The sequence below is a fragment of the Anser brachyrhynchus genome (genome assembly GCF_964034855.1).
Source record: "Anser brachyrhynchus genome assembly, chromosome: 3".
Classification (NCBI taxonomy): Eukaryota; Metazoa; Chordata; class Aves; order Anseriformes; family Anatidae; genus Anser; species Anser brachyrhynchus.
Genome location: NC_137696.1, coordinates 106,331,860 through 106,344,503, shown reverse-complemented (window position 1 = coordinate 106,344,503; position 12,644 = coordinate 106,331,860). Strand labels below are relative to the sequence as shown.

General features: G+C 34.5%; 1 protein-coding gene across 16 annotated transcripts in view; it reads right to left on the bottom strand.

The window, feature by feature from the left end:
- The window catches only part of SNTG2 (syntrophin gamma 2), a 286,741-nt gene that overhangs the window by 39,505 nt on the left and 234,592 nt on the right, over nt 1–12,644 (bottom strand). For 13 of the 16 annotated variants that reach the window (XM_080588164.1, XM_080588166.1, XM_080588160.1 and 10 more), the window contains one exon: nt 11,556–11,798. In XM_080588164.1, the coding sequence (XP_080444290.1) occupies nt 11,556–11,798 (243 nt within the window). The remainder of the gene's footprint in view (nt 1–11,555; nt 11,799–12,644) is intronic. The other 3 variants (XM_080588156.1, XM_080588162.1, XM_080588161.1) reach the window with 1 other exon arrangement.

Here is a 12,644-nt window from a genome sequence, read left to right as displayed (position 1 = left end):
TTCCCTTCCCTTCCCTTCCCTTCCCTTCCCTTCCCTTCCCTTCCCTTCCCTTCCCTTCCCTTCCCTTCCCTTCCCTTCCCTTCCCTTCCCTTCCCTTCCCTTCCCTTCCCTTCCCTTCCCTTCCCTTCCCTTCCCTTCCCTTCCCTTCCCTTCCCTTCCCTTCCCTTCCCTTCCCTTCCCTTCCCTTCCCTTCCCTTCCCTTCCCTTCCCTTCCCTTCTCTTCCCTTCCCTTTTTTTATTTTTTTTCATTTTTTTTCCCCCCTTTTTTTTTCTCTTCTGTCCACATAACCAGAGACTTAATTAGTATCTTCCATGACTACACACACATCCTGGAATCTGCAGGAGGTAATTAGCACTGAAGGCTTGGGTCAACTACCTCTTAATGGTAAAAACAGAAAGACTTCTTTAATGCTTATCTTCCATCAGTTTTTAAAGCATGGAGAGGACAGAGGACAAGTTGCTTCAGTACTCTAAAACAAAGACTGGTGTAGCATTCTGTGTAACAATGAGCAGAGACTTTTAAAATACATTCAAAGACAGGCCAAATAATTTTAAAGCTGGCTTTTATGATAAACAGTCACAATGACGGTTTCCTCAGAAAGAGGGAATGTGTTTGTGAACAGATCTGGTAACTCAACACAAAGGGCTTTAAACTCGATTCATAGGTGTCAGGTTCCTAAGTAAAAAGGTAAGGAAATGCTAAAAATGGAGAACAAATTCACAGGAAAAGGCAAGACAGACTTTCTTATTTCCACTCAGAGACAAGAGTGCAGAGGAATATGCCTCAAATTCCTGTACGGTGAGACAGAGATGGGGACACAAAGAAAGAATGATTAGTTCACGTGTAGACACTGGCCTACGACATGGTTGGAATGAGGCCACATGGGAGCATTGTGTCCAGTTGTGGGCTCCCCAGTACAAGAGGGACATGGAACTTCTGGAGTGAGTCCAGAAGAGGGCTATGAAGATGATGAGAGGACTGGACCACCTGTTGTACGAGGACAGGCTGACAGAGTTGGGCCTGCTTAGCCTGGAAAAGAGAAGACTGAAGGGAGTGTGTATACATCAATGTGTATAAATATCTGAGGGGAGGGTGTCGAGAGGATGGAGCCAGTCTCTTTTCAGTTGTGCCCAGTGACAGGACGACAGGCAACGGGTACAAACTGAAGCACAGGAGGTTCCAGCTGAATATGAGGGGGCACTTTACTGTGAGGGTGACAGAGCACTGGCACAGGTTGCCCAGAGAGGTTGTGGAGTCTCCTTTTCTGGAGATATTCAAAACCCGCCTGGATGCCATCCTGCACAATGTGCTCTAGGTGATCCTGCTCAGCAAGGGGGTTGGACTGGGTGATCTCCGGAGGTCCCTGGCAACCTCAGCCATTCTGTGATTCTGCGATTCTGTGATTCTGTGCATTAGAGACTTGGCAGGTAATAGGCACCATTGCAGCTGAGGCACTGGCTGTTTATGAAGGAGAAGCAAGGAAGAAAAAGAGGTCCTCTCCTCTTCTTGAGTTGTCTTCTGTGTAAAGGGATCCTTGACCACACAGAGCCATAGTATGGAGCAAGAAGGAACTAAGTATACCTGCCAGATCTGAGGCCATCTGATTTCAGCACAGGTATTTGGCTCTCCTGCCTAAGCTGAAGCCATAGGTCATTTGGGTTGCTTCAGGGACTGCAGTCCAAATGCTTCTGAATAAATCTGCACATGCAAAACATTTTTGCAGTTGATGGAATATGAGCTTATTGAAATGCCTTTGCTGGATGACCTAATTTGTCTAAATTCTGTCATAGGTGGCCAGTGTAGCACCTCTGGACTTTTCCATGACATGCAACCTTTTAGTGTTCCTCTGACTTGGGACTGGATTCTGACCCCAGACTGCCCAAGTGGCATAGGGGTTCCATTTGTTTGTGTCTTTAAAATATGACTACTAATAATGACTGCTGATTGGGATGCTGTGTTCTGAGATCATCAAAAATGTTTCATAGCAAAAAAATTAATTTAATATATTTTTCTAAAGAATCAGGGTGATCTGTTCAGTCAGCATTCCTTTTCCTAAGATTTCATTTATTTCCTTGGCAAATGAAATTTCCTGTGAACAACTGAGATCCAGTGACATCGCTCATGTAAGGGCAACAGTGAGAAAAATGATATATTGCATATTCCTTTTAATGGAGTTTACTTTCATGACTTTAGTGCTCTTGTTCCTAATGCCCCATCAAGCTTACAATTTCAAAAATTCAGCTGAAACCTGGCTATATTTTGGTTAATTTTTGTCTTGAATGAAGAGAAACTCGCTTCTGCTTTAACTAATGTTGCTTGCTATACCATTCATTCATATTCAATATATTCATTCATTCTGGACTAAGTTATGTTCAACTAAGCAGGAATTCTGGTGTTTTTTATCAGCCAAAATACAGGGGAAAAAAAAAAAAACACACACAATCTTTTATTCTAATTGCATACAATTTTGGCATGTATGTTATTTTGCTTATTTCTTTTCCAAAAAAACAATTGGAAAGTAGACAATATCATTGCACTTTATTGCTTAAACTTCACATTTCCCCTGCTGTTTTGTCACCTACTTTATAGATGTATAACAAGCATTTGCACTAAGATGGTCTGTAAATGTTCATTACATGTGAGTAGGAACACAGACACTATTTCTCAGTATACTCATGTTGTACAGTTCAAAACATATTTACTTTATAAAAATAAATAACAAAAATAACCAGACAGCAAAGATGTGGGCAAGAACGATATCCATACCCATACGCAGAGAGTATGCGTATTGCATAAATTTCTTATTATTCATTTAAAGTTAAAAATGTGCTGTGCTTCTGTGTAGAAATAATACATTATCAATAAACTGGGAAAATCTTAACAACATTTTTACTTTGCTTAGAGCTAGGTAGTATTTGCATTCAAATTAAATTAACATTATTTTATTAATCTAATTAATTTTTATATTATAAACATCTATTGTTTTCCAGAGACAAGCCATCCCAATTACAATATAGAATAGAATGTAGAATAAACAATACAAATGATGAGAACAGTTTTATCAGATTCAGATAAAACTCCAGATACTATAAAACAATTATCATCACCTGGTTCTGATCTTTTTCATCTTTTATAATTAAATGCCAGCCAATATATATAGAAACCAACAACAAGAATTTATGCATTTAGCATGGTTTATTTAGTCACGATCCAAAATCTGACAGATTTAATGGCAAAATTCTTTTTAGCTACTCAGTACTTGTCTGTTATTAAAAGTCCAAAAAAGTAAAATATTAAGATCAGCCATAATCAAACTAAGAAGTTTTCTTTCTTTCTTTCTTTCTAGCAGTGAGATTTCAAAGTGCATTCTTAAACCTTGGCTTATGTCAGAACAGATTGTGCTTCCTCATCTCTATGACTGAGCAACCATTTTTTGGTTTTGTAGTAACTGATTTTTCCATAGGAAAAAAAAATACAACTATGAATTAAATACCCATAAATTGCCCCACATATATTTTTACATACCTGAAGCAGATTCACAGCCATAGTAATCAGGCTGGCATCATTCATTTCAGTAGAAATCTACTAGCATACTTCAGCAAAGGCACTGACTTGTTTTTGAGACAGTTCTTTATTATGTAATAAATTATTTTTCTGGTGATTTATAAACATCTGAATTTATAAAATGCTACTGATTTTGCTGTTGAGAAATGATTTTAATTAGAAGTATCAACAAGAGACATTACCAATTCAATTCCGGAACAATTAAGCAATTCAAGAATTCAAGTGTTCATTACCAGAACAATATTCAGATCAACGATGCTTAGATAGGGATTTTGTTTTTTCTACCTGATTCTAACAAAGAAATCATAGGCAGAAGACAATAGAGAACACCAACTTTTGAAAATAGAAAGTAAGATATCAAAATACTAAGGTTATATTTCTCTATAAATTTGAAATTCCGTTAGAGTAACTTTACACTTTGAATTGTTTCATCCTTATTCAAGTCTGTAACACACTCTGGAAAACAGTAACAAAATTAGACTTACAACACATCATTATCTAAATCTTTGGATTTATAAATAAATATAAATATATTGATATACATGACTTTGGATTTAGCCTTTCAATATCTGTAATTTTAAGAACACATTATTTTCAGAAACGTTGGTTTATCTTCATGAAAATCAACATTTTATATTAATCATGTTTAAAATATAGAATATGTTAACGAGATTTTCTTCAATATCATTGTAAATTACTAAATTCTTATTGGAAAAAATGCAAGAGAATTTACCTGCTGTCTGAATTGCTCAATTATTAATCATTTTTACAACTATATTTACAATTAATCCGTATAGTTCTCAGCATATTTATTTGGGTTGGAGAATTGTTTGTGTGTTTCATTAGTGTGAAAATGAATTCGCAACTAATCGCATTTCTAAAGATGACCGATTAAAAGCTTTCTGTACATAATGAAAACAACCTAAAACTTAATTGTGTAATTAAAGTACTCAGTTTACTGAGTGCTTCTGGTAACAAACTCATAAGTATATTTAATGATCCTATAAATCTAACCTAATTTAACAGCTTTTTATTATCTTACCTGAATTTAAGAAGGGTATTCAGTTTATTTATTTATTAGTTCGTTTCAGAAATAAGAATGAGGTATCTTCTGAAATTATTAATATGGTGGCATTTCCAGTATTTAAGGTATTCCTATATATGTCTGATGCTTTGTCATCAGAATATAAAATTGAGATAGCATTGCCAGCTGTATTCAACATTTTTGTATTTTAAATAAATTATTTGGAGCTTAGAAGTATTACCACTGTAAACAACCAATCTTGTTTTACTCATCCTCTCAGGTTACCATAAAGAAGTAATAGATTCACAAGCTGGAAATGACAATTATTTATTATTCAGGCTGCCTAATTTCTGCTTTTTTGTTTGTTTGTTTGTTTTCCATTGAAATGGACTTCTCTTGCACAGTCTCAGAAAATGATTTAGACTATCGTTTCTCAAGCACCACTTAATTCCCAAATTTTCCTAGACACAATCAGTGTGTGTTTTTTGACCACAGAGTTGCTGAGACATTCAAAGTTTTCTAAACATCTCAGAAATTAGGTAGCCAGAAGAGCCAGATTAGCTGTGATACAAGGATGAGTAGAAAGATACTTCACCTGTGCCCAAGTCCCAGTGGGAACACAGTCTCTAAGATCTATTCTGATTACATCTAACTTGGGTTGTAATAAGATCAAACTAAAACACCATTTGAGAATGACTAGAAAACACCTTTTGTGTAATGTTCTAGGAAAGAGACCCAGGAACTAAACTTTTAGGCTGCTTGGATCCAGACACCACAAGTTTCATTTTAGTCTGTTTTCTCTAAATCCAGAATTGTCAGTCATCAGACTTGTACATTTCACTCTACTAAACACCTTCAGATGGGGCTGTTTTCACACTTCTGTGCAGCTTGGTCACTATACAGCAGAAATGTGAGGACTCCAAATCACTGACCAGTGCACTCCACTGTTCACACTTGTAGTTGCTTGCTTAATGCTCACCTCTATGTATAATCTGCTTTATAATGCTAGGTTGCTAAAATATTCTTTTGCCTTAGGAAAAACAAAAGATTACTGCAGAATCCAACTTGAAGCACATGTGTGCTAAATGTGGTTCTGACCACATTTTAAGGGTCCACATTTTAGGTATTTTTTAAAAACACTTGGCATGCATAGTGGATTTCAGTTGTTCTCTTTTCTTATGAAAATATCAGACTACTTGATAAAATGTATTATAGAAATCTACGTGTATACTCTTCTACTCTTCTTGTTGTGCAATATATAATCTCATCTAGATCTCGGGCCATTTGGAATAAAATCTTTTGTCCATAAAATAACGTCAATTGGCATTCCAATACATCTTCAGTTATATATTACTTCAGACCAAAAATATTGGCCTGGTTTAATAACAGAGTAGTATATTTCAGTATACTTATTACATTCTGACCAAAGTGTTGGTCCTTAGAGATTTTTATTTTGAATAGAAATAATAAGACCTAAAAAAAAAAATAAATAAATTGAAAACATACATATAGGCTAAGATATATCTATATATATCATAATAGAACAGAACTAGGTGCAAGATTGTACTGCTGTTCAGTAGAAAAAATGTTTAGAAGCTGCTTAGAAGCCTTTAATTTAAAGGTATTTCAATGGGAGTTTACTGTTATCTCCAGTGGACTGAGAATAAACCCCCAAATATGTAAATTAATTTTGTGTCTTTCCGGAGCTGCTCCAAATATGGAATCTACTTTATTCCTTTACTCCATTATTAATTCATTTAATTTGATGAAAATGTAGTTTTTTAAAATGTCAGTGTAGTTTTTTTTTTTTTTTTTAACTTTTCAAAAAATTAGTGTATCCAGAAGGTTAGGAAGTAGTGACTTCTTATAGCGAGTATATTCATATGGTCACTATTATATTGATATTAAATACAATATAGTCAATCTATGCACCTGAAGGTAAATTCTGAGAAACACTGCTTTCCTGTAAAGGTTACTGAAATCAGTTCTGTATGTTTTCAATTAGTTCTAGCGAACCTTTTCAGAGCATTTTTAACACAAATATGCATGAAAAATTAAGTAACAGTCCAGAACAAACAGCAAGTAGTTTGTAGGAATGATGAGACTGCACAGATTACTTTCTTTATTTTTATACAATAAACAATATTACTTTTATACAATAAACAATATATGTTTCACGGAAGACAACTTGGATTAGAAGTGAATTAAAACTGTAGAACGGATAAAATTTATGAAAAGGTAATACAAGGAAATTTGAAAAGATGAATAGAAGAGAGGATAGCAAAAAGTACCCAAAACCAGAAACAAAATCAGAGGTAGGCCATCAAGCAAAAAAGGGAAGAGAAACAAAGCTGAAGAAAGGAACTGTGTAAACAATTTCTTCAAAATAATTACAGGATTTGGTTGTTTTTGTTTGGTTGGTTTCCTTTTGCTTTAATCATCAATAAAGTGGTTTTAGACTTGTCAGGCATTTCATGTAGATCATCCTGAATAACATACAGTGTATAGAGGAAAATGTTAAAATCTTGCGTAGGAAGCTCACAAACTAAGGATGCTGTGATATATGTTACTTGCATGCCTGTCATCTTTCGTAACTGTGGAACACTGCTCATGTTCACAGATGAACACAGAGATTGGCAGGACAGAATAATATTGAAATGAAATTTATTGTTGCTTACAAAACAGAAAAGGAATTAATTAATTGCATTTAAGTATTGCTTTATTTTTTTTTTTTTTAGGAATTTTAATCATGGTGTATTAGCAGAAAAGCAGTTTTGAAAATAAAATTGAGAGCTTCATATGGGAGTCCTATAGAAATAATGCCCTGGGTTTGAATGCACAATTATTCCTAATAATCATTGTTGCAGTCAGTCAGGAACAGACATAATCAGCAACCAATTCTGCATCGCAATGAGCCAGTCTGGCTTACATGTTCAGCATCAAGAATCTCATTATGAAGAATTGTTTGTTGCTAACTCTTAGGAAAATAAATAAATGTTAAAAATGCATAAAAAAAAGATAAAACATCCAGGGAAGCAGATACGTGTTAATGAGAATACAAAGGGTGAAAAAAAAGGATACTTGTTTTGTACATTTATGTTCATATAGTTTTTTGGATTTCCAATCATGATTAACATGACATGAATTTAAGTGAAATATGATTACATTGTTCATGAAAAATGATTGGTGTCTTGTTATTTTTAAAGTATTTTCCTGACAGGAAGAATTTATGTCATTCCAGAAACTGAATTTTACTCCCGATGTATCTAGTATGGTGATACATTCATATCCCTGTCCTCAACAAATACCTATTTTATTTTGACAGACAAATTCTGGAAGTCAATGGAAAGAAATTTTCTAGAAGTAATTACCTTTTTGTACAGAAAGTACGCATTCAGCAAAATTTCTCAATTATTCTATTATGAATGGTTAGAGATCAACATCTGACCAATTTTAATTTTGTTTTTTTGGTAACTCATTTTTAAAAAGTTTTTTTTTTTTTTTTTTTTTGTCCAAGAAAAGTAAATGTTTTCATGAAACTAGGTTAGCCAGCTGTATTAGGATGGGACAGCACTTGCAGCATCTGCAACACAGCTGGAAGGAAAAATTTACTTTCATGTTTAAAGTTTCTAGATAAATGATGAGAGTATGTAACTGTGCCTCCTCGCTATAAATCAACCGCAGGTTTTTCAGAGATGCTGCAGTGGATGATTTTACCCTTGTGTGGTTTTTTTTTTGCAGTCTCCTGGGAGCTCTTCCATTTTGTGAAACAGATTTGTCTTAGACTCTGTCTTCTGCCATCCATGTAACAAGGACAAAGTTTTACGATGCCAAAACAATTAACCCTTTGTGTTTTTTTACAGCGTTTGTATAGGTGAAAATGAAATGTTGTAACTCTTTCTTCTGTCCCCTACCAAATATGACTGCAACATCCTTGTCTGTCCTCCTATGGGACAATAAGGAAGGCTCCAAAGATCCAAATCATCCTACCAAAGAGTTTCTGCATTAAACAGTCATATCTAAAACTTAGATGGGGTCATGATATGCTTTGGAAAGAACAGTGTGACAAGAGGGAAGAATACTGAGAAAGTAATAAAAAAGACAACGTTGAAAAAGCATGGAATAATATCGCATCGTACTGGCAAGCCAGTACTAAGGGTCAAAGAATTAGTAAGGAATCTTGAAAAAGTGCTGGCCTTTTATTTTTGAAGACTACAAAAAAACTTTTTTTTTTTTTTTAAAAAAAAAAGAAAGACGACTTAATCTGACAATCATTAATTGGTCTTGTGCTGCTGAGGGTGTTCCAGCTGAGACAATATGGCTGGATGGGACTTGTGAGAGATGACTGAAGTTTTAGTTGAGAGAACTTCACAACCTATCTTTAACACACTTTTTCTGCCTTTCAGTTGCCTTCCTGCCCTACTTCCACTGCATTTCTAATGACCCCATCTGTCCAAATTATGCCATCCACAATTAAAATGTTTTTTTCTAGGAAGAAAATATAGATATTTCTGTCACAAGTATTTAACATAAATTCACTTGTTATCATTGTTTGCAAATGGAGTAATTCAGAGTCACTGAATTTCACAGTTTTGTGGTAAGATCCTGTTTGTAAACACTTGCAGCTTGAAATAGGGCTTTAAGATACCTGAAAGGGAAGTGATATTGTGAGGGGAATTTCTTCCTGCCTTATCACATTCTTCCCATTATTTAAAACTGGTATCATTTTCATAAGAAATGTATAACAAATCACAATTTTGAACATACCATTGCACCTTAACATTGCTTTTCATAGACTGTGTAAGGACAGAATTTTCTCAGAACTACTATTCTTATAAAAATACCATAGCCAAAGAACAGGTACAGGATGTGTTTAACAACAGCTCTGACAAAGACAAGATCCTAATGGTCCTTGAAAGCAAATAGAAGGAAGCCACGTTTAAATACGAATGGCTGAAATGATACAGTGACATCCAACCCCACCATGAATCTCTCCCAATCATTTATGAAAGAAAATGAATTTCCAACTGCAATTATGGTTCTTACCCAAAAGAAAGATTTTTTTATGGACAATCTAACCTACAGGTTACAGCCTTTAATCTTCTGGGTACTGAAAAGTTAATTCTTTTTCTATGGCTTGGAATAATCTATGTAATATAGATATATATGCAATTTAAGAATGCATATCATTCATGCTGCCTTTGATATCTATCTGAAAACCAGAGCATGCAAGCAGTATTCATGTTTTGAAGGAAGACTTTGCACTGCTTAAGAGTGACCACACCACTATATGTCCTACTGACATAGCAGCTTTCAGCAAACTTGTATGCATACAACTGAAAATTAAAATGAGAATAGACATGGAGACTTAAGCATTGTAATCAGGATTTTAATAGATTGCCTCTCCTGGAGGTTTCAGATAGGTTAAACCAATGATGGAAGAAATATTAATGCCTTTTATGGATATTGGTCTAGCAGCTTGTTGGATTGAAAAGACAAAAGGTCATTGCATAAGCAAAAGAACATCCCTTAATTTAAAGACTGTTAGTTGCAATAGAACAAGAAGTTTTGAGTTTTACCAATAAACTCTTCAGAATCAATCAGTTACAGAACCAGTTGATATCCACCCTTATTGCACTTAATTTTAATGAAATGTTATCTGCTTTTTATATGATGATAAATAGGATAATTGAATGGTTGGTCAAACAGATGCACCATAATTTCTTGACAAGTTTATGCAAGAAAATATTTTATGTATACTCAGTTAGCATTATGATTCCACCCCTGACACCCAACAACTTTTCAGGAAGAATCCTTTTATTTATTTATTTATTTATTTTTTATGAAGAACTGCATTCTTTCTCAGACACACAGGAGCAACAGCATCACCATTGCAAAATCATTTTTGTTACCCCATCAGTTCGAAGAGACAATTAGAATTGTTCTATGCGAGCGCCTGCAAAACTCCTTAGGATCCCAGAGACTTGGAAATTTAGAAGAGCTGATTCAGCAGCTATGCTAAGACTCCTGTTCCTTGCATGTTTTGTTAATGCAATGCTGTGATCCAGTGCTCCTGATAACTATCTTTAGGAGGTCCCTGTCAACCAGCACATGCCAGATCAAGCTTGAGTTTGCGCTAACTATGTAAATATGTTTATCATTGGAGAAGGCCTATACTCTTAATCCATATATTCCCATACCACTGGACCAGTTCACTTGGATCCACATGTTCAGAAAATAATTTTTTTAATACAACAGTACAGAGTTGCTTTAGACTACAACTTAACTCAAAATCCATAGATGTTCTCTGTCTTCATACCACAAAATATATTTTATTTACTTTAGGATGATCACATTTATCCTCTGATCTCACTGATCTAATCACGCTGATTCTAATGGAAGCTTAGTCACCACAATACTAACAGACACATATTTAGACAGATACACCAGGTACCATAACCTTAAACATGAAACCATCTAATGGGAAGTGTATCCTCAGGTCTAAGAAAATAATTGGCTTGAGAAAATTTGACTAGCCAGCAGAAACTAGTCAGCTGCTGTTTAATTAAGAGAATTTAAGATTTAATATGACAAACTTTCATCTTTTACTCTGATTCTTCACATTCTTCCAATGTTAACATAGTCAGTCCCAGTTTTCAATTAACAGTGTAAAAATGAAATATTTCTTTTTTTTTTTCCTTTTTTTTTTTTTTTAAATAGAACCATAATGTAAAACAAATGTACCTTATGTGAGCTTTATGGAAGAAAATGTTCAAAGTGGTCTAAAGAATCTCCTCAAAAATGTTTTTCACTGGCAAAATATATCAATTTCCAGTTTTATGTAATCAAGGTAAACCTTACTCACAGAATGTTATTACATAGGCATACTAGGCATACTATCTAAAGATTTGTTTTACTTCTTTTACTGATGAAATGGCTCCAGGATTTAAATTATTCATTACTTACCCCAGTTCTTTGAACTTCCAAGAAAATTGCTCTTTGAAATGATTTCTCCCACACTGCCAGCTCGCTGCATAGCTCTACATTGAAATAATGACTCTTGCCATGTCCAACCATAACACTGAAACAATATGGCCTGTGGTCTTCAAGATCAAAGTCCTGATGAATACCTAAATACAAGTTTGCTTGTAGCCAGCAATCATCAGCAAGCCAGAGCTGAAAGACATGTTTCAGTATGTGATTCTTCATCTAGCAAAAACAAACAGTTAAAGCAACATTGTCTTCTGTAAGTGATGGGTACTTCGATATGTTACATCATTATGTTAATAATTAGCTTGAAGAAATATTCTGAGAATTAAGCAACACTGGCGAGAACAATTTATCTCATTGATTCTTATTCACCTTACCCTGTATCATGTAATCTAAGCTACTTCTGTAGTTCAGAATTACTGTCAAAGTTTTAGAAGCAACGCATATATAATTTAAAAGGAATTTATAGCAATATGTTCTTTACAGTGAAGAGGAAGGTAATTCCTAAATTGTGTGAATACAGTTCAAGAGCTGTTTATCAGCCTTCTAGCAGAATATAACTACTCCATTTTAATTGGGTTCCAAACTGCTAAACACCCAGAGATGCAGTAATTCATCAAACATATGGGCTAATTCTGGAAATAATGATGTCAGCTTTCAAATATCCCCTAATAGCTGCCAGTGCTGCTTTGCAACTACAAGAGGAGTGAAGTGAGATCCTGTCATCACCTTCAGGATGAAGAAGATGAGAAATTCCACATTAGTCTTTCATAATATAAAGTATCCCCTAACAGAAGGTTTTGTAAATGGAAACAAATTCTTACAAGAAGCTTCCCTAATCTTTCAAGTGTTCACTGACTAACATAAATATAGAGAAAAACAAAACTAAATTAAAAGCTTATACATTTGAGTATTTTCAATGGCTGATTTTCCAAGTTAGGTATTTTTTAAATTTCAATTTATCAGAGCCCTTTCCTATCTCTATTTCTCTATGATGACATGGGACAGGGAATACTGAAAGAACAATTTACAAATGGAATCTTATTTCTTATTTTCAAGAGTTAC